A 20,411-nucleotide genomic window follows, 5' to 3' on the forward strand; every position below is an offset into this window, starting at 1 on the left:
CGCTGTCCGCCTACCTGGAACTCACCCACCCTGCACTCCAGCCTTGGGCTCTGACAACCGCCCGGGCCACGGGACCGTGGCTCGGCAGCAGCGACCTTCCCGCAGACATCAGCCGGATCGTGGGGGCACTGGGTCACTTACCGCCTTTGGAGGACATCGGCAGAACCCCTCTGGAACCCGGTGATTGGTGCTGGGCGGCGGCGCTGTGGGGCAACCCACTGCTGCCCAATGCTGCAAGCACCGAGGGCCCCAGCCGTCGACCAGGCCTGGAAGCATACCACGCAGCACTGACGCCATGCAGGAAACTACGCACGGTGGGGGACCTGGTACGGGTGTGGGAAGCGGTAAACACTAGCCAAGCCACCACCCTCCAGGGAGCAGCCTGGCATTCGTGGGCCCGTGAGCACCTCGACCCAGCCACAGACCCCGCCCAGCTGCAGGACAAGGATGCCGCCCTTGCAGCTCTTGGAGCCCTGCACAGCGACATCAGCCCGGCCTGGCTGGCGGCAGCACACGCGGTGGAGATCAGGCTGCGACAGCAACAACCAGTGGAGGAGGAGGGGCCCCAGCAGCAGCCACCAGCACCAGCAGTGACACTGCCAGACTGCGCACAAGTGATGGCTATGATCATCGGGCGCCTGGGGTGGCGCCTCCCTGGGGCGACGGACGCTGTGCCGCTCCACCGCCTAACGGTCAGTCTAGCGACACAGCTACAGAACGGGCATGTGGACGAGCGGCGAATACGCCTGATGACCGACTTCGTGCATGAGGCCCTGAACACGCCCGAGGCCCAGGCCCAGCCTGACAATTCTGCCGAGGTTAGCCGCTTTCAGGCAACCCTGACACGTTTGTGGCATGGGGTGCGCTGGGAGAATGAGAACAAGGAGACCATGTGGCGTCTCGCCGTGGATGGCGTGCCCCTACCTGGCAACACGCACCTAGCCCGGGTGCCCACTGAGCCATGCGGGTGTGGGACCTATGGGGGCGCCGCCGGCCGACCCTGCCCACCGCGTCTGCACCATTTCTGGGAATGTCCAGTCGCACGTGCCGTACGGGAGCAGATCGACAGGCACCTGCCACACACTCAGACAACAGTAGGGGCCACCACCACCCGGCAGCAGCTCTGGCTTGCCCAAGCGCCACCCGGGTGTGAGCAGGGCCCGTGGGACGTGATCGCCCTAGCGGCGCTATCCGCCATGGAAGTCGGCAGGTGCTGCCTCCGAGCAGCAACCCGGCGACAGGGACGGAGGGGGGCGACAGCAACGGCAGGACCGCAGCAGCAGCAGCGACAGCAGCAGCAGCAGCGACAGCAGCAGCAGCAGCGACAGCGACAGGTGGTGGGGCAGCCCCAGCAACAGAGGTCCCGCCAGCGGGCCATCACAGATTTCTTCACCCCGGCGGGAGGTACAATGCAGCAAGAAGGACCCACCCTAAACGCCCCAGCGGAGGACGGGCCAACGCAGGAAGCAGGGGCGGGAGGGGGCGAGGCGGTGGCAGCAACAGCAACGGCGGGCGCAACAGGAGCCTCGCCACTGGCCCGCGCACGCGCCCGGGCGGTGGCAGACTTCTGGGCGCGTTTGCGCTCGTTCGCAATGCTGGAGACCCCCAGACACGGCTGGGACAGAGTCGGGCCGCAGCACCCCATCCTGGCGGTCGTGGAGGAACGGATGCGGTGCGCAGCACCGGTGGAAATCACGGCCTAAATAGCCGAGATAGAGTTGGATCGAGGTCTTACCGGAAAGGGAGCAGGGAGAGTGAGGGAGGGGGTGAGAGAGCCAGGAGTAGGGATAGGTGAGGGAGCGAGGAGAGCAGGGAGGCCCTGGACAGTTGGAGGGCTGGGCGAGAGGGCAGTGCCCTGAGCGTGGTCTAGCAGGGGGAGTTGAGGACCCGGGCTGTGTGTGTTTTGTGTACTTGTGTGGTTGCCCTCTCCCCGGGAAATGGGGCCCGTCGGAGTGAGGGGAATGGGTTCTGCGCTGTCTGGCATCAGAGTAGAGAACACGTAGGTGGCTTGCGGGAGTGGAGAGGAGGTGGGAAAGCGGTGGAGGAGAGTGGTTTAGAGGTGGAGAACAGGTGGTGCTGGTCCCGGCCGGTCAGGGTCAGGAGGGGAGGGATTCCGGTGTGGTAAGCGGGAGCAGGCAGCGTCTGTGAGCCGTGCCTTTTCCGGGCTTTATAGGGGGGCGCCGTGCTGGCTTGTCATCCCCCCCGCGGCTATAGGTGTTTTTGCTGTGTCTCGCGCTGGGCTGCATCCGAGAGCCCGCAACCCCCAGGAGGAGACTGACGTGCGGACCAGTTTCGCCTCGTTTGTGAGTGGACCGGCGAGGTAGTGGTGGCCACCCTCGGGAAGTGTTCGTTGTTCGTTGCTCGTGGTAGTTGAACAGCTGGCCTTCGAGGACCAGTGTGCGAGTACTCGCTTTGTGTTGGTCATTCCTGTGCAACCGTATCTCGGCTTTTGTGGTGTGTCGTCTCAGGCCCGTGGTCCTCCGTGTGTCCCTTGCCTTGCTGGCTGCGTGGGGCCCTGGTTCTTTTGTGTGTGTAGAGGAGGCCCCCGAGTAGAGCCCCTGCCCCCGGTGGTGTTTTCTTTTTGTTCTGGTTTTGGCGGTCAAGAGGGACGAGAGCGCGTGAATAGGCAGGCCAGGCGAAGTGGCGCCTTTCGTGCGGTTCTTGCATAGATCGGTTTGCGCCGCTGTGTTGCCTAGCCAGGGACTGGGAGAGTGTCCCGGTTGGCGTGAGTGAGGGATCGAGGCGCGCGCGGAGGAACAGACGGACGTAGAGCCGCGCGCCCATCCCTGCGCTGTGTTTCGGCCCGGTCAGGGCCCCCGGTGCTCGTCCTTTATCGGGCGAGCCGCCCACAGTGTAACACCCCATCAACAACAACAACAACAAACCTCACGCGATGACGATTTCAGATATATGCTGCAATACTGCACACTAAACACAAACAAAAAACTCACCACAAAGAATACGGATACCATCAGAGACCATCCCTATACATCAACACAAAAGAGGCAGCATGTAACAACAACAATGCCACGCATGCACTCTCCCAAACTGTCGTCTCTTGCCGTGTCCACAGCCGCTTCACTCCCCCTCAGCATTGCTCCCATGTTCGCTGAGGGCGTAGTGGTGATATGATCGGAGTGGTTACGTGGGACAATTTCGGTGGTCAAAGAAGGCCCCCTGGATAGGCAACAGCGGCAGCTGGAGGCGGCTTCCCGGGGAAGAAGAGAAACTACTCCCCTAGCGCTCGTCCTACCCGCGGCAAGCAGAATGAGTTGAAGGCACGCAGAAGATTACATCAGTAAAACAGGAGCTGAAAAAGGACAGGTGCCCGGAAGGCAAAAGCTGCTCTGCGTCGCTTTTGGTCGCGGCTTGCTTTACGTTTGTTGTCACATGCTGCGGAGCGGGACTGCGTTCATGGGAAAGGAGGCCGCCACGTTCTTCGGGCTAAAATTTGCTCGGTTTTGGAAGGAGCCCTTAGAGACTACACGTGCGATAATTTTATCCATAGGTGCATCATGAAGATTTAAACGTGGGGTAGGTAGCATTAGCAAGCTTAGAACACCAAATTACACAGCGCAACGCAAGGCAGCCCTCCTCTTTAATACGCTGTGTAATTTTATAGCACTAGAATGGCGCTGTCAACCGGCTACATGCCAATCGACACGGGTGTGTGAAGCTGTAATCTTGTATCGCTGTAGTTTTGCCCCTATGGACCCCAAGTCCTGTGTCCGCTTCACAGTATCTTCCCGCATCCTCCTCGAGCTGCCTTACCCGCTCACTTACCCGCGAGCGGTGTTCTAAAAGACTACCCCCCGCTCTAACCGCATCACCCTGTTGTTTTCCACCCACGTGCACCCCACCCCACCCTGTGCGAACCCACTAGGGCAATGCGCTGCCGCACCTATCCTCCCTCGACGTGTCGTACTGTCCGCTATCTCCCGTGTCTCTCTACTTCACATCTTCTCACGGTCTCCCCGGACAGCCCAAGCTTCTCCTCTTCTAATTCTCCCTCACCCCACATTGTATTAGATAGTTAGGATACAATAACTCTTCTTGTTGCCGGTTGATGCATCTTCTGTCCGTTGGTGACATTGGTTCAGAACATGCTGCACCTATTCTCTAGAGCCAGAGGATAGCGAGTGATCGACATTTCACCAGGCAAATAACCGACGTGTGCCATGTTAATGCCTACTTACTGCTCTACATCATCAATTACCTGCACATATGAACACATGCACTCATCCTCTAAACCCAACACACCAGTTCATACAAACATCTGGCAGACGCTTCCCTCAGTAACGGCATCAGATTGCATATTTGGGCAAACCCACATCTGTTGGTTAGATGAGTAGTACGGCATTTCATATCAGCAGCACTCCATGGCTGTAGAACAGGGCTACTACCCCCGCACCACTAAGGTGTCTGCACACCTCTCCCTTCACCCAGCACAACTACTGTTGCGGTGTGGCGCCGTAGCTTAACTGGTAAAGCACCACCATAACCGGTGGGAGATGTGGGTTCGAATCCCACCGGCGTCACCATGGGTAGTGAGACTTGTCCACTGATAGTGTATCAGCATACCTGAGGCATTCCTCAGGGCAACCCGTGGTGTATGTGATGACAAGTCCATCACCAGAAGGCTAGGCGCCGAGGAGGAGGAGGTAATGGCTGCACAAGGTCAATGGAGCTGTCCAAGCAAAGTTCCTACCATGAGGCTACTGTAACATGGCTAGGCCGAACCTCGCACGAGCCTTAGATGGTGACCTCTACGAGGGGTGCGGAATCCCCCAGCGGGTGAAGCGGGTCGTAGGGGGCTAACTACTCTCCGCCAGGACAAAGCAGCAGGGTGCTGTGTAGAGTGCAGTAGTGTAAGGGTAGGGAGGCGGTGCGACATGCACGTGGCCTGAAGATGTAACAGGAGCACCAGACTCCGGCAGGTTGCGATAACTGGTCGTGTTCCACAGCGACAGTATGGCGTCCTCACCAACGATAGGTGGAACTCTAGGGTGGAAAAGGGCCCGTAGAGGTGACGCGGTGGGAACATAGCATATAGGACTGACTAGGTGCAGACCTCAGAGCGTTCCCCCCTTAACACACGCCAGGTTGAGCGGACACCGGTGTAACAATAATAATAATAATAATAATAATAATAATAATAATAATAATAATAATAATAATAATAATAATAATAATAATAATAATAATAATAATAATAATAATAATAATAATAATAATAATAATAATAATAATAATAATAATACTGTTGCGGTGTGGATACATCAGGTGCTGCTGAGCAGGTCTTAGTATGTGTGCATTACACATGCACTGGCACTATTCTCCCACGGAGTAACGAGCCCATACGAGCCGAAGGCTCAACGATCCGCCTGTATATCCCACGCATAATGTACAACCGGGTGTTAGCTGACCGCACATACTTCTTCTTTTTGGGGTCGGGTGGCCAGGCTGCCTTTCGCTCCTCGCCATCTTGGCCAGACTTCAGCTTCTTCATTGCCGGCCATGCCGTAAATCGCCTATAAGCACCATCCTACCTCGCACTTCCAACGAAACAAGTGATGAAGGATACTAACGACCAAAGGGAACGATAGAGTTGCGGTGGTACCATATGCGTTCCACCATCCTTGCCAGGCGTTCAGGTTCCCACTTCATAGCGTCCTTCATATGCTCGAAGTGAGGTTTGTGACACACCAACAGCATCCAGATACAGTGTTGGGTGAAAGTGCCAGTCTGCCTTGGGGTCGGAAAACAGGGAAATGTGGATGGTAGAGGTTCTATAATCGCGTGTGACGGTACCTATGTACAGTCAGATGGACATCTGATGCAGGGAAGGGAGGGAGGGAGGGAGGGGAGGGACAAAAAAAGGATGGAGGAGACGATGACGCATGTGTACATGCCATGTTGAGTTTTGTTATTGCCGTGTCATCACCGCTATTGTACGTCTTATTTATCTAAACGTCTCTTTTATCCCGAGAGCTATAGAAGAGTAGATGAAATCAAGATACTGCATTACTCTGTTACACTTGATGAACACTGAGCTGACATAGCGCCTTGCTATAAGGAAAGCGAAGAAACCATTCCCGCCTGGACGTCGGCCCCATCTTCCGAGGCCTGCTGTACATGCAGCACGTGTATGGGAGCATGACAATTAGGGCAGGCACGGCAATGACGGCGGCGAAACATACATGCCCAAGCCTTTCTGATATTTAACGAGGTGTAAATGCTTACTGAGCAACACCACAAGTTGAAGTCGCCTGACTACAGCCGTCGTACACAAATAAGAAATGTGCAATACATTGCTGAGACGATGATAGGTACGTCCTGGCATGGTAGCGCATTTTTGGTCATGCTTTAAACTTGGTTTAAGTTTAAAGTGACCTAAAGGTCCGCCATGGTAGTCCCGTCCATATCGCCGCAGTTCATGACAGTACGACTTTGGGTAGGGTTCTGGATATATTCTTCTTCCTTTTCGATCTGCTGTTGACAACTTGGTTGTGGATTCGACCTTACTGAGCAGCATGGCATGGACAAGCTTCTACTGTACGGTGCTTCTATGCATCATCGCTCCCTTGCATGTCCATAGTAACGGACACAGTGTGTAGATAAGTGAGCTGAGCCAAGTGCATGTCTGTGAAGTAACTCTTTGTGCAGCATGCATCACTATCATATATTCCAAGCAACGTCCTGCATTTCGCACCATCGACCGTTTCACGCGAAGTCACGATGCCGTCAAAACACTGCGGTCTTGAAACAAAAACCAGGCATCGCGTCAGGAAGGCCGTCCGGAATTTACATCCGTACCTCATCATCATAGGATAATAATAAAAAAACGTCCGGACACATCCGCTAAGTGTCGGCGTGTTGCATCATAATCTCACGAGGACGCCACAGGACGCTGTAGTAGCCAACATTCCAATCCCGCAACGTTACAGGACAAGCTGCCATATGCGCACTATGTCCATTATGGATGTGCTGCTGCTGTTGTCGAAAGGACAGCGTAGAATACGCCTCAGGCTATAACGACACGACATACGCTACTAGCCAAACGGTCGTACCCTATTGAGCTTCGTCTTCATTGAAACATCGCAAAACACGCCAACACCGGCGGTGCGTGAATTACCACCAGTATTGCGTGTCCGTGATAATTTTCCGCCCCTGCGCCTTCGCCCTAAATAAATGCTTCACACAAAACACCGCAGCTGTGCTTTTTTACGAGCATATAATCCTGGACCATCGCAATTATCACTACCACCGGCAGAAGGACCACACCTATCCAGCTCCCCAGGTGTGCCATTGCTGCGCCTAGGTATTGTTTAAGCCAACCATTTTGCATTGAGCAGGAAAAAAATAATTTGCTTAGTAGCGGTAGTGCAGCGGCTTGTAGGGGCCATCGACCGGAACGTTGATGTAGGTAGCCTGCTCGGGTGACAGGCGCGTGAGCTTGGCACCCAGCTTGGGCAGGTGCAGCGCCGCTACCTTCTCGTCCAGGTGCTTGGGAAGCACGTAGACCTTCTTCTCGTAGCGGCCGCTGCTGCGCTCGTTCCAAAGCTCCAACTGGGCAATGACCTAACGGGAACGAACGAGTACAGGTTAGCCAACCATCAAACGGAAAGGGATATTGTGAACACACAACCGCCAAAATGGCACACAAGTTGTACTTCTATGTCACAGCAGTGTATGCCTGAACAGCATCCTTCCTAAACATTGTAATGATTCAACATGGGCATCTCCACAAACTGCTTTCCATCACATCACTGCCAAACGCCGGTATCTTTCAACATCATCTTCATCCTTTTGGCCTCCCTTCCAGATGGATGACTTCCACGCCAGCGCCACACCTAACAGCCCATAGCCTACCTGGTTAGTAAACGAGCACGACATGACGAACGAGGGGTGGCCAGTGGCGCAGCCCAGGTTCAACAGACGGCCCTCCGCAAGGATAATGACTGCGTGGCCGTCCGGGAAGATGAAGCGGTCGACCTGGGGCTTGATATTCTGGCGCTTAATGCCAGGGAAAGCGTACAGGCCCGCCATATCAACCTCATTGTCGAAGTGACCAATGTTGCCAACGATGGCGTTATTCTTCATCTTAGCCATGTGCTGAGCCATGATGATGTCCTTGTTGCCGGTCGTAGTCACGAAGATATCGACAGTCTCGACAACATCCTCCAGAGGCAGGACCTGCAGAGAGTCGCCGCATGTGATTACGGTCATCAGAACATGTATATACATCACACCCTCAGTTTAATGAAACTCCTTTTATGCTATGCAGAACACGCAGGCATTTGTGTAAAGTTTTACGAGCACAACTGAACGTCTGGTCACGAATCATTTCTAGTTACACACACGCCACACCCATCCCCCCAAGGCCCAAATCCTCATCATCATCTGATGATCTAATCTGATCACCTAAACATAAACGTCAACCAACTTACTTGACCCTTACACCCCACCTCTTAACAACCCTCTTTGAAGTTCTTTTCCGAAACTACTGACCCCCCATTAGCCCACCTGGTAGCCCTCCATGCAGGCCTGCAGCGCACAAATAGGGTCAATCTCCGACACGATGACGCGGGCGCCCGCCGCCTTCATAGCCGACGCGCAACCCTTGCCGACATCACCGTAGCCGGCAATGAAGGCAGTCTTGCCAGCAATCATCACGTCCGTGGCGCGCATGATGCCATCGGGCAGGGAGTGACGGCAGCCATACACGTTATCGAACTTGGACTTGGTGACCGAGTCGTTGACGTTAATCGCTGGGAACAGCAGAGCGCCACTGGTCTGCATCTCGTACAGACGCTTCACGCCCGTGGTCGTCTCCTCCGATACACCCACAACCTTCGTCGACATGCTGCAACATTGTTTCCATTTACACGACAGAATTAATGTTTATTCTGTGCTCAGCAAACGTGGCCGGAAGCTTGCAACGTTAAACAAACATGGTTGGGTTTAGAAAGCCTTATATTAATGTAATCGTAGCCCTCATGTGTAGAAGAAGGATTCCATGGATTCACGCTTACCGCGTCCACTTGGTGGGATCCTTCTTAATGGTGTCGCGGATCAGAGCCAGCACGATCTTGAACTCAGCATTATCGGTGCTATCTGGGTCAGGCAAAGTACCGTCCTTGGCAAAAGCAGCCTCGGCCTTGACACCCTCTGCACGAAACACCAAAGCATACCACAGGCGTGGAGGAATACAAAACATAATTATTAAGGTGAAACCTCAATACCCCGAGCCCAGGTTAACAGTAAATCTAAGGTCAATCAGTGCAGAGCCCAGTGTATTTGCAACATGCAAGAAATCAATCGGAGTACATGTCCAGCTATGTGAAGGGTGTACAATTCCAGAGACGATGTCCAATGTGATCAATGCCGTGGCTTTCAAGAACGAGGCGGGGGTGATCTGGAGGTAGAAAGTGAGCCATCTCGGGCTTACCGTGGATAAGCAGGGTGGCATCACCACCGTCATCAACAAGGAGATCGGGGCCGTCACAGCCCTCCCAAGTAAGGGCCTGCTCTGTGCACCACCAGTACTCCTCCAGGGTCTCGCCCTTCCAAGCAAACACGGCAGCCGAATCGCGGGCAATGGCAGCCGCAGCATGGTCCTGGGTGGAGAAAATGTTGCACGAGCACCACCGGACCTCAGCACCAAGCGCCGTAAGGGTCTCGATCAGCACGGCAGTCTGGATGGTCATGTGCAGAGAGCCCGTGATCTTAGCACCCTTGAACGGCTGGGCAGGGCCAAACTCGGTGCGGCAAGCCATCAGACCCGGCATCTCCGCCTCGGCCAGCTCAATCTCGATGCGACCAAAATTCGCCTCAGCAATATCCTTGACCTTGTACTGTGGGCGGGAAATTGGCAATAACCACGGCGGTGAGACAATTAAGAACGGCGCCGACAAAACGTCCTCAAACGGGACCATATCTGCCAGTATGCGTTAACCTTCGCACAAGATGACCAACAAGATAAATGAATGATATTCTGCAGGAAAAATCATAGGCGTCCGCCTTAACCAGCAAACGAGGGCAGGATGTCTGATCAGCCGTCGGACGACGAGCACTCCAAGAGACACGCGCCGGTCGAGCTCTCTACTGATGATTACCACATTCAAGTGCTTAATCATATTTTGAGAAGGCCTTTTGGGCCTGATCGCAAATCACGAAAACATATATCCTAGATCGCCGCACCTCACGGCCATTCACGGTGTCCACTGAGAGAGCCATCTTGATCGACCGATATGAAACAGGCTACCTCGAAGAGCACGGGTGTAAAAGTATAAAGTATGGATGCACCGAGCTACTTAACACTCCCGCCTCACACATAATGTACGGGCTGGGCTCCAGGAAGGCGTACCAAGGTTGACAAGAAAAAACCACTGGCTCACATTTTCTCAACATGGTATAGCCCAGTTATGAGCCGTTGACATCTGGTCTCTACTTATGCATTTGTGTTCCGATTGCTCTGTCTAAGGCGTTGCTGCATGCCGGACCATGCTCCCAAGACATTATCTTTTATGGGTTTTCTACTGACGGCCTGAAGGTCCTCGACCTCAGCACCAGTATAAAAGAAACCAATTTGCATATTGAAGCGTTTTTCAGCATTCCCGTCAGGCCGACATACATTGGAACCAGACATTTGCGTTCCGGTATATTGCTGATTCTCGTCCCCGTGGACTCGGGCGCTATGGGGATATTTCTTCACGGTGCAAGGGATGTTCACTAGTTTGAAAACATGTGGGGGCCCCGTTATGCAAACCGAGTCTCTATCACAAGGACGGGGCTCTAAGTTCCCCCTAACTACTTGAAAGTTCCAACTTCCAAGCTTTTAACGCATGCCATCCCGACCGATACAATCCTCTTGCCTCGTTTGAGCCATCGGACGTCTTTAGCTTTTGAAGCTTGCCTTGCAACATAAGACTTCAGGCGTGTCGTCCTGGAATATAATTATGGTTGTGCGTTTGCAAGGTATACATGCACCCAATACGTACCTGTTCAGACTCCCCAAACCATTCACATGCGGACGCAGTACAATCCTCAGTTGATCCTCGTAATCAATTATTGTATGCATTCCTTCAAAAAGCGCATAATACAATTACGTTACACATCACCATCCAAACCCTTCCAGCGCTCACATACCACCTGGCAAAACCGCACGCACCTCGCGGGGGAAATCTAGATCGGGTGGTATGATTTGTTTATGAGCCAAGCCTCACTGCATGCCTAAAATCATTCACGATTTAGGAGAATGCTTCCGAATGCCGACCCGCAAATTGCCTCTTGCAGCCTTGTATATAAACCCCGAAGCGACCGCCAGCCCCCTCAACGCCGCACCAGGCGCTGTGTTAGTCGTAATTGAACGCTGCTGACCAGGTTCCTGTGCGCATCCGTCGCCAAGCCTAAGGCCCCGCACCCATTAACCCCTCCGTGCTTCTTCGTAGAGCTCATGACACATTACCGGATCCGGCAGGACTTATACTTATACTGAGTGAAGCACATTGTAAAAGTACCTGAAAAGGTTTCGGGGCCGCCCGCGCCCTTCACCTTCCTGTTACAGTGGACCTTGCCAGTGCATAAACCTCACCCTTAAATCATTTATGCCTATCAGCAGTCAAGCCGGAGGTCAGTATGTTTACGGACCTGTAACATGCTGACGGGCAATGGTTGTCTTAACTGCTCCAGCACCCGTAAGCTCCTTCTTGATATTGCAGCCAGCATCTTAGTTGTAGCCGCCTTCCTGCAGCACTTTGCAAACCATGCGCATGCCTGCTATTCCACGCTGCCGGGTACTGTGCAGCATTGTGTCAATGTATATACAGGCGAGGGGTTGCTACGTACATCAAAGATTCCTAGGCGCCTGTTGACATCGTCTCACTGTCCAACAGAGCTTCCCTTCACGAGGCTTTATTAGCCTTGTGGCGAGGTCAAACGGTAGTGCGCACAAATACGTACTAATACGTTCGCTATAGATAACATGTATGTGTGTGTGTGTTACATGGTCGTGGGGTGTGTTCCCCGTACCTGCAAACCGCCCTAATACGAGCCGAGGGCTCAAGGGCTGCCAGATCGCCTATATAAGCACCATCCTACGTCGCACTTCAGAAAAAGCAGGTGATAAAGGATACTAACGTCCAAAGGGAACGATAGAGTTGCGGTGGGACCATAGACAAGATGTATGGCATGTCATACACTGCTATCATACAGATCAGCCGTTTTCCGTTGTGGCACCCCCACCTGCCGTACGAAAGATGTGCCACGCCCACGACCACCTTCACATGAACCTTCCGGTTGTTGTAAGCGGAGCTGGCTGAACTCCCCTTACAGTGTTACATGGTGAAACAGATCCTCCGTTTCTGGAACCCCCTTCAAAAGCAAGTGGGGTCCATTGCTCATGCCGGTTTACGGCCGATGCTCTGGCCAACCCGGTATGGGAGGGCTTGGGAACCTCAATGTTACGACTGTTTTCCTTCTCGGAGTGCAATATTTGGAGCGGAATACCGCAAGAAGTCATGGGGGTAAAGAGCGTGTTGAGTAAACCTCGAGCGGTGATGACGGCACTAAGGGAGCGTTTGATGAGCGGCTGGGACCATGCGCGTCTGACTGTCTTTGCCAGAGGAGTACCCATCAGATGGGAAGCAACCGGGAGTGCAAATGGCGAAGTATAAGCACTGGATGGGGCTGCCTTTTTCGGGAGCCGCAGCCGTTATCTGGCCAACACATGCGAAGGTTTTCATTCCTTGTTCAGCACATCGTAAGCTAATGCAGTTTCGTTTATGTTGCTGGGCTTTGGAGGCAAACAGAGCACGACAGAGCAACTACCATGTCCCCAGGGAGCAGCGCTTTTGCCGCTGTTGTGGCACCAATAGCCAAGTCGAAGATGAAAAGCACGTGTTATTGGAATGCCCTGAAAAGGCGAACGATGCTTCCCGAGATACTACAATACTGTAGGTTGCTAACATTTACATTTACCAAAAAAAACTTAAGCGGAATTTACGATGTGGGAAGCAAATAAGACGGGTAACCTATACGCCCTTACATATGTCCATAGTCCAGGGCAACGGAGGGGCTTACCCTGGGGCCGTGTTACCCCTCCTGCTGGGTAGGAACTTACAAGGGTGTTACCAAAGGGCTACGGGGGGTTGAAGGTGGGTAACCCATGGGTTACTGACCCGATCAGTGCCATAAGCGTATTAACACGTCTTTTGGGTATTCGAGTTACACCATATGGATGTGTGAGCTATGAGAAAGGAACTGATGGGCGGCTACACGCCTGCTGTTTTGTACGATTGCTGGTGGTGTACGAGGAAAGAAGTTTAGAACCTGTACCACACCGTACATACATCACAAATCTTAGGTGGCTATAGCGGGGTTGTCCAGAAGGTGGGCGGAAAGGCGAGGTCAGGGACCTGACAGAGTGGAGCTGAGCACCGGCTCAACGGGCGCATCTGTGAGACACTACAAGCGACGGATGTGTTACGTTACCATACCAAACTCCTTGTATTGCGCCTTGGCAACCTACGATCAGTGATCCTGCAGAAATCTCACACAAAAAGAGACCCGCAATCGCTTCAAGACATTTCAGCCATCCCTAAGACCCCTCCCTTTTAACAAACACTGCAAAAGAATTATTGTAACTCAACTTGTAACACACGCAAACATTCCGTCGCAACCAAATGTACACACATACACACACCACACTCGCACACGTGCGCACGCCACATGCACACATGATGAAAAAGGAGGAACGCAAACACCGGTATGCATGTGCACACAAACGCGCGCGGAATCTATGCTTAGCCCGGGAAACAGCCGGCGCCCTGGCCCTCTGGACAACAACATCGCGAGCCCAATATCAATCAATGAAACAAAGCAACTCACCAAGCAATCAACTTAACCGAAAGGTCTTCCAAGGAAATAAAGTGAAGAACAGATTAGACCCGCATTGGAGCGCCCCACGGCGCCTACGCGGCTACTACAACTGCTAGCTAACGGAATTCCATCCATCTCCAGCCACACATTTTGCCTGCTGTTCGCTGCCGTTGATGGCATCGCAGCGAAATCCACTCTCCAACCGTTCCTTTCTCACGGCCCGGTCCACAATTCATAAACTTAACCGTCTTTTACTGGAGCCAACGGCACAGTTGACCACCTCCCCCCAAGCACCATCACCATCACCACCACAACCCCCCTCCTGCGTCCCCGGCCTCCCCTGGACCGGATTTTCGGATGTCTAACTCCGAGCCCGAGATTTATTGATCATTCTTTGTCCTAATCATTTTCCTCCAAACCATTTCCTTTCGACCCGTCGCGCAACGCCTGCTGCCCAGCAGCAGCAGCAGCAGAAGCAGCAGCAGAAGCAGAAGCAGAAGCAAAAACAACATACTGTCGCGCAGCAACATACTCTTCCATCCCTCCCGCCCTCCCATTCTTCCTCCTCCCAAAACCTTCGTAAGCTTCCCGGACAGCACAAAGCACAGAAGACAACGCACTGAGGAAAGAGCACCAGCAGCAGGCAGCAGAGCAGTGCCACTAGCGGCCCACGTCATCGTTATCAGCAGCCGCCGAAATGCAGACGTGACGCCTTGGAGTCCCGGGCCCACTGGCGGTCGGCGGTTCGAGCCCGAGCGTCGGCGCTGTGGCAGCTGCGGGTGAGGCGCTTCTCCGCGGCACTCAGGCGCTCGGGACGTTCCGTACGGGGGCGGAAGTCAAACACGTCGTGCATTAGCGGGTTGTGCTGCAGATGCGCCTGCACCGCACGCAACGTGAGTTTGCGGGGACGGTGGGTGGGGAAAAAGCTACGGAGATGAGTTGGATTGGAGTAGATTCCTGGCGTGTGGAAATAATGCGAGAAAGGTGTCCCCGGCGCTTTAAGTTCGCGCGTTTGCTGGAGGGGGGGGCAAAGACGAACCACGAACGAGTGAAGATGATGCCAAGGGTAGACTGATACGTCAGACGTTTGTATGAAGTAACTAACCAGAGAGGGGGGATTTTGATAATGGAAAGCAAACCCCGTGGAGGGTCATCTGCCTCACACCCGGCCCCCATCCTCCTCCCCCCCTCCACACACACCTGGAATCCCCCCGCCAAAAAGCGCCTCAGAAACGCCAGTCGCTGAGTGGCCGCCACCCCCTCCACCGTGAGGGAGTCTCCGTACTGCAGCTTGATGCGGCACTCCGGCACCCGGCCGTCGTTAAGCACCGCCACCAGGCCGCGGAAGGTGGACCGCAGGGCAGCTCGGTCCCGGCGGTTGCGCCGGAGGGCTTCACCTGGACGGAAGGGGGGAGGGGGGGAAGATGAACCACCGGCAAATGCAGATACCCTAGGTAGGTGGACGGGTAGTCCAGGGGAGGTTAAAGAGGGGGAAAGACGACCCACGTGAACGAGTGAAGCTGTTGACACGGAAAGAGAAGCAGAACTGACAGTAGGCGGTTTTGAAGGAGGCGAAGGAAGGATGATGTCAATGATGACGACTGCGGAACCCTACCTACCTACCTACCTAGCCGCCAAGACTAGAATAAGAGCGGAAGAAAAGCAGTAGAACCAAGCCGTAATGAAGTAAGTGTTGGTGTGGAAGGAGGGGGGGCCGGGGGAGTCGCGGGTCCGGTCGCACAATCAGCTTGAGTGCGGGAGGTGCGCACGCATGCATGCATGGGGCCCGGGGAAGGGCAGGGAGGGGAACGGAGGAAATCGTATGTAGTAAACGGAACTCCAGATGCAAGCAGCAAAGATTTGGGGGGGGGGCAGGAAGAGGAGGAGAAGAGGGTTCAAAAGAGGTCGAACAGCCGCGCCAGGGTGTGTGTGTTGGGGGGGGGGTTTACGAGGGGGATGATGATGGGAAATGGAAATGGGGCACCGCGGGCCAGGAGGGAACAGGATAAGTAGACATCCGTCGTATGCAGACGACCAGTTTACGATCATGCCTAGCTTAATGCCGTACTATTGCCGTACTGATTACTTGCGTACATTTATTTGATGCCAGGTTCTGCATTCTCTCCAAGACTTCAGCGAGCTGGCCGCTGCCACCGCCACCGTCGCGATCCTCATTGCGCGTCCTGCCATGGCGGCCGGCATTGCTCCCCGCACGATCGACTTCCACCCGCTCGGACTTTTCATGTTCGTCATCTCGCTCGTCCTCCCATCCGTCCTCCCGCTCCTGACTGTCGTACACGTCCGCCGCCTCAACCTCCCCGTCGCCCTCCCCCACCAGGCCCTCGGCTTCCTCAGCCCCTGCCAGCAAACCCAGCACGCGGATTGAGCAGCAGCACCGCAGTACGGCAACAGCCTCGCCAGCGGCTGTCCGCAACTCGAGATCTCGCTCGTTCATAAGGCCCGCCAGAGCCGCCAAGCACGACGTCGCTTCGTCGTCGCGCATCTCGCCATTCAGAGATGTGAGCAGGAATGACCAGCCGCGTACGGCCGCGGCTCGGGCCTTGACGTCACCTGGCGGCATGGCCGGGGACGGGCACAGCAATTTCCCCCTCACGGGTCGGTGCGCGTGTGTGCAGTGCAGCTCGCGTTGTACGACCCTATGCACGACCGCATTTCAGCCCCAACTGTGAGGCCGTACGGCGTACGAATTGGGAGACCGCGTCCGTCTCCACATCGTCTATCTGTGCAAGCGCTATATCTGATACCTATCACCCGGAGGGCTCCAGGGGAGGTAAACAAAGCGCGTGAAGGTGTTCCCAGGAATGGAAAAAATCCCCGCGTGTGTATGTATGTATGTATGTATGACGTGTGGGACAGGGGGGTCATATTTTCACCCTGCGGCCGCTACCCGGCAGACCCTGCCTTCCCCCGTATTCCGGGGCACCCTCACCCAGTCACCCTAGTCAACTTCTCAGTGGATCGCTTAGATTCCGCACCCAACACCGGCATCCAACGGAATCTGCCGGATCAACGGCGACTCAACTCCATTCCTGGTCGGCTCGCAGGTCATCTTTATCCCAGGTCCCCACCGTCCATCGACTAGGGGCACTTTGACCTTCCACCATCAAAAGGATTTTCAACCCTGACAGGTCTCGATCCCGGAACCTCCGGGGGCATTGGTGCGTGCCTTACCGGTAGTGCCTGACCTATGTATGTAATGTGTGTATGTATGTATGTATGTATGTATGTATGTATGTATGTATGTATGTATGTATGTATGTATGTGCGTATGTACGTCGCGAAGAACAAGTGAGAGCAAGTGAACATCACCACCAGTTTGTCGTTCTCCGTGAGCTCCCACCGCCGCAAAACTCCCATCCCCCCCCCTCCCACCAAGCACCGACAGCAATCCCGACCAAGTAATCAGCCGACTCCAGTCCCCGGACCTCCCACCCACCTTTCCGCCACATCCCCCTCAGACGGTCCATGGTGACCCGGGTGCCGATCTCGTCCTCCGCTAGCACGAACGCCGCCAGCGCCAGCGTGTCCATCGCTGCTACCTGTACGGCAGCTCCACCGCCGGCATCGCCGCTGGCGCTCCGCTCCAGCTCTGGCCTCAGTGTTTGAAACAGCCTGTCGGCATGAAAATAGCACATGAACGAGTCAACCAACGAACATCACTGACAGATTGCAGCGCAGCGGCAGTCACGACGGAGATGGAGAAAGAGACACAGGGGCACAACAGAGGTGCGACCTGCAGGGCAGCATACGTGTTGCAGCATAGGTTTCGTATGGCGCGCATAGCAAAACATGGCTCAGAAGGAGTTGTGTGGCTCGTTGAGTACTCAAGCGGGGCAGAAGTGCATCATCCTCTCGTCAAGCCTGGCAGCAATCCTTTTTCTCTGCTAACCGATACTAGGTGATATGACAATCATTGACACTTAAGGTTGTTTACGCCGCGCTGCCGTTTTCATCCGCGTCAGCTGCACCTTGCCTTGCCTTGAATCATGCATCAATTTCCATCAATGCGTTTCCTATGTACCTTTTCCCCCTCGCCCCCTTCCCCCTCGGCCGCATCTCCCAGCCCTATTTCCAACCTCGTTCACAGCACCGCCATCTTCTCCCACCAGCTCCATCACCCTCCGACGGTTCTCCTCAATACCTCCCGTTTCGCTTTCCCCCCTCTCCCACCTCTCATCAGGTTGCCCCAGTGTTAGGATGTGCAGCCCCAGCAACTGGCAAGCCAAGCTACTCTCCACTGCGGAGCCTCGCTTAACAGCCACCAAGCAGCGACTGGTCAGAGTCTCGTTGCTGCAGGGGAAAAATCAAAACAATCAAAAGGAGCCGAGAAGTTATGACAGTCGATAAAAGGACTTTGAGAGGCGATGACAGCGGGAAGTATCTCTGACATGTCTTGCAAGAGTTTGACCGGGGGATGGGTAGGAGAGATGGAGGATAGCAGGGGTCCGGGAAGACGATCTGAGCTTTAAGACGAATACGAGATTTGAGGCAGACAGATGAGGTCTTTCGTTGCAGATGGAGAATTAAGGGGGGGGAAGAGACGTTGTCTTAGCAGGCCAATTGCTAGAAGCAAGGCACGGTTACTCAACTGAGATATGCAGTCGCTGCCACGATAGTCCACTCTGAGCATGACAGCGAGAGCTTCAAGGGCCTTCTCTCTTGTAGAGCCCCTGGGGGAGAATGCAGTACCGACGGCCACGGTCAAGGTGCAGTTCAAGGGATGACCACCGGCTACTCGAATAGCTGCGCTTGGTGCACCTTTTCTCAAACAATGCATCAAGCCGCCGCTCGAATTCATCAACCTGTATATCTTCCGCGTCTCCGTCAAGATAGCTGAACGCGCTGCAAACTGACGCGGTGCTGACGCTGCCAGGGCCGTCTCGGCCGAGGGAGGCCAACTCCAGGCAAGACGCAGCAGCGGCTGACACACCGTGGGCACGTCCTGTGATAGGATGAGCAAGAGTGTTGCTCGCTGCAGGCAGGCTTGGCTTTCTGCGAGCAAAGCGTAGAGAGCGAACTTACTCCTGCCACCCATATCGCAGCAAGCGAGTTGACGTCAAATTTGCCCACGAGCAGCCCAAACAACTTTAGAAGCTATCGGAATCGCTACGAAACATGCGCTTGACACCAAGTTTGCCCCGAGAGCCCTATCGGAGCAGGGAGACGCCAAGAGTCTGGACTTTTGAGTTTTCGTTTTGCGCAATCATACATCTTGCATACACAAATGCTCCGGCAGTCCCAGGGCGCCATCTTAATTCTTTGCGAGCATCTCGTCCATCTCGTCCTGTCGCTCCGTAATCAGGCAACTTTTCTTTAAAAGACAGCTTGACTAGAGTTTCAGACGGTAATTTTCTGTAATTGTCCTCCTTGGGAATAAACCTCTCGTGTTGAGCAGCTCGCTCAAACGCATCTGGGTTCTCAGCGTCTTCGACAGTGACGCACTGACGTCGGCCTGAAGCATTGGTATCAAGTTAAGATGTACTTAAGGCTGCCTCGTCTGGATGTTCCTGTATAGCATTCCGCATTGTTTTAGGGTTTGCCTGTTTTTCTTTAGGAAAAGCACCTCCGCGCGCCTGACAATACGGGTCGCGCATACGGGTAGACAACTCAGGAACAAACGCTGATGGTGTCTTATCTCATCCAGGACTTCTGGTACGGGATGTAAGCGACGTAACATATCGGGAAGCTGGGGGTTTGGCAGGGCCTTCCAGCTTTCACGGATTGGACCTGAAATGGGCCTGCCACAACTAATGGCCAAACAAACAGGAATTGGCGGTTGTTAGGCAATGATGCAAAGGCCGTCGCTGCAGCGGTGGTTGCTTTTTTAGCTGTTTGTGCTTTTCTACCAGGTGTGTTGGTTGTCGAACAACCGCTTTCTGTAAACTAACCCGGCCAACGGCAGCAATGCCCCAATCCCACAAGTCATCTGCTGTCATTGTGAAAGATGCTGATATCAGATTTGTTGATGTCAACCCTGCCAGGGCTCCAGGAGTGGCCCTTCACGTCGTTCGTTCTAACCCATCCTGACACACAAAATGATTCCTGGGCGCGGCGTGTGAGGCGTTGCGCACCCGGCGCTAAATGCAAGCCAACGACAAATCAGTTGGAAGCTGCGCGTGTGGCATCAACGAAGGAAAAGCTAGCGGCAATGCAGTGGCACGGGCGGAGGAGTTGCCAAGCACCACCACTAGCCTCACCCCCAACTGCCCAATGCCTCTGACGGCCCCAAACCTGTTCGGCCGGCCGTCTCCTTTCCGCCCAAGTCCCCTGCAGTCTGCGGAGACTTCTGAGTGACGCCATTTTGCATAGGACTGCACCCCATGAGGGCAGCAGTGACTCATGGAGGGAGTAAAAGTGGGAACCGGAGGCTGAGGTCATGCGTCCAGGGCCGCATTCGTTAAGGCAGGACAGGGCTTGGACAGGGTTGAAATAAGTCGGGGGTGCTATTGGATTTTATTCGGTGCATGGATTTTATTGGTACACAGTAAACTGTTTCTGCGGGAATACCT

General features: G+C 54.4%; 2 protein-coding genes across 2 annotated transcripts; both read right to left on the reverse strand.

The window, feature by feature from the left end:
- Window positions 1-6,669: 6,669 nt before the first annotated feature.
- VOLCADRAFT_74602 (uncharacterized protein) lies at window positions 6,670-10,271 on the reverse strand. The gene is made up of 6 exons (XM_002950383.1): window positions 10,204-10,271; window positions 9,452-9,857; window positions 9,036-9,171; window positions 8,527-8,866; window positions 7,873-8,196; window positions 6,670-7,581 (listed from the first exon to the last, which is right to left on the reverse strand). Exons 1-6 carry the CDS (start codon window positions 10,237-10,239, stop codon window positions 7,372-7,374), a joined length of 1,452 nt encoding a protein of 483 aa, XP_002950429.1. The 5' UTR covers window positions 10,240-10,271; the 3' UTR covers window positions 6,670-7,371.
- A 4,292-nt stretch (window positions 10,272-14,563) lies between these two features.
- On the reverse strand, window positions 14,564-20,202 carry VOLCADRAFT_90800 (uncharacterized protein; the record flags this gene model as incomplete). Its single annotated transcript, XM_002950384.1, has 7 exons — window positions 14,564-14,758; window positions 15,082-15,278; window positions 15,976-16,452; window positions 17,339-17,514; window positions 18,073-18,192; window positions 18,661-18,844; window positions 20,100-20,202. 7 exons carry the CDS (start codon window positions 20,200-20,202, stop codon window positions 14,564-14,566), a joined length of 1,452 nt encoding a protein of 483 aa, XP_002950430.1.
- Window positions 20,203-20,411: the final 209 nt, after the last annotated feature.

This window comes from Volvox carteri (genome assembly GCF_000143455.1).
Source record: "Volvox carteri f. nagariensis unplaced genomic scaffold VOLCAscaffold_18, whole genome shotgun sequence".
Classification (NCBI taxonomy): Eukaryota; Viridiplantae; Chlorophyta; class Chlorophyceae; order Chlamydomonadales; family Volvocaceae; genus Volvox; species Volvox carteri.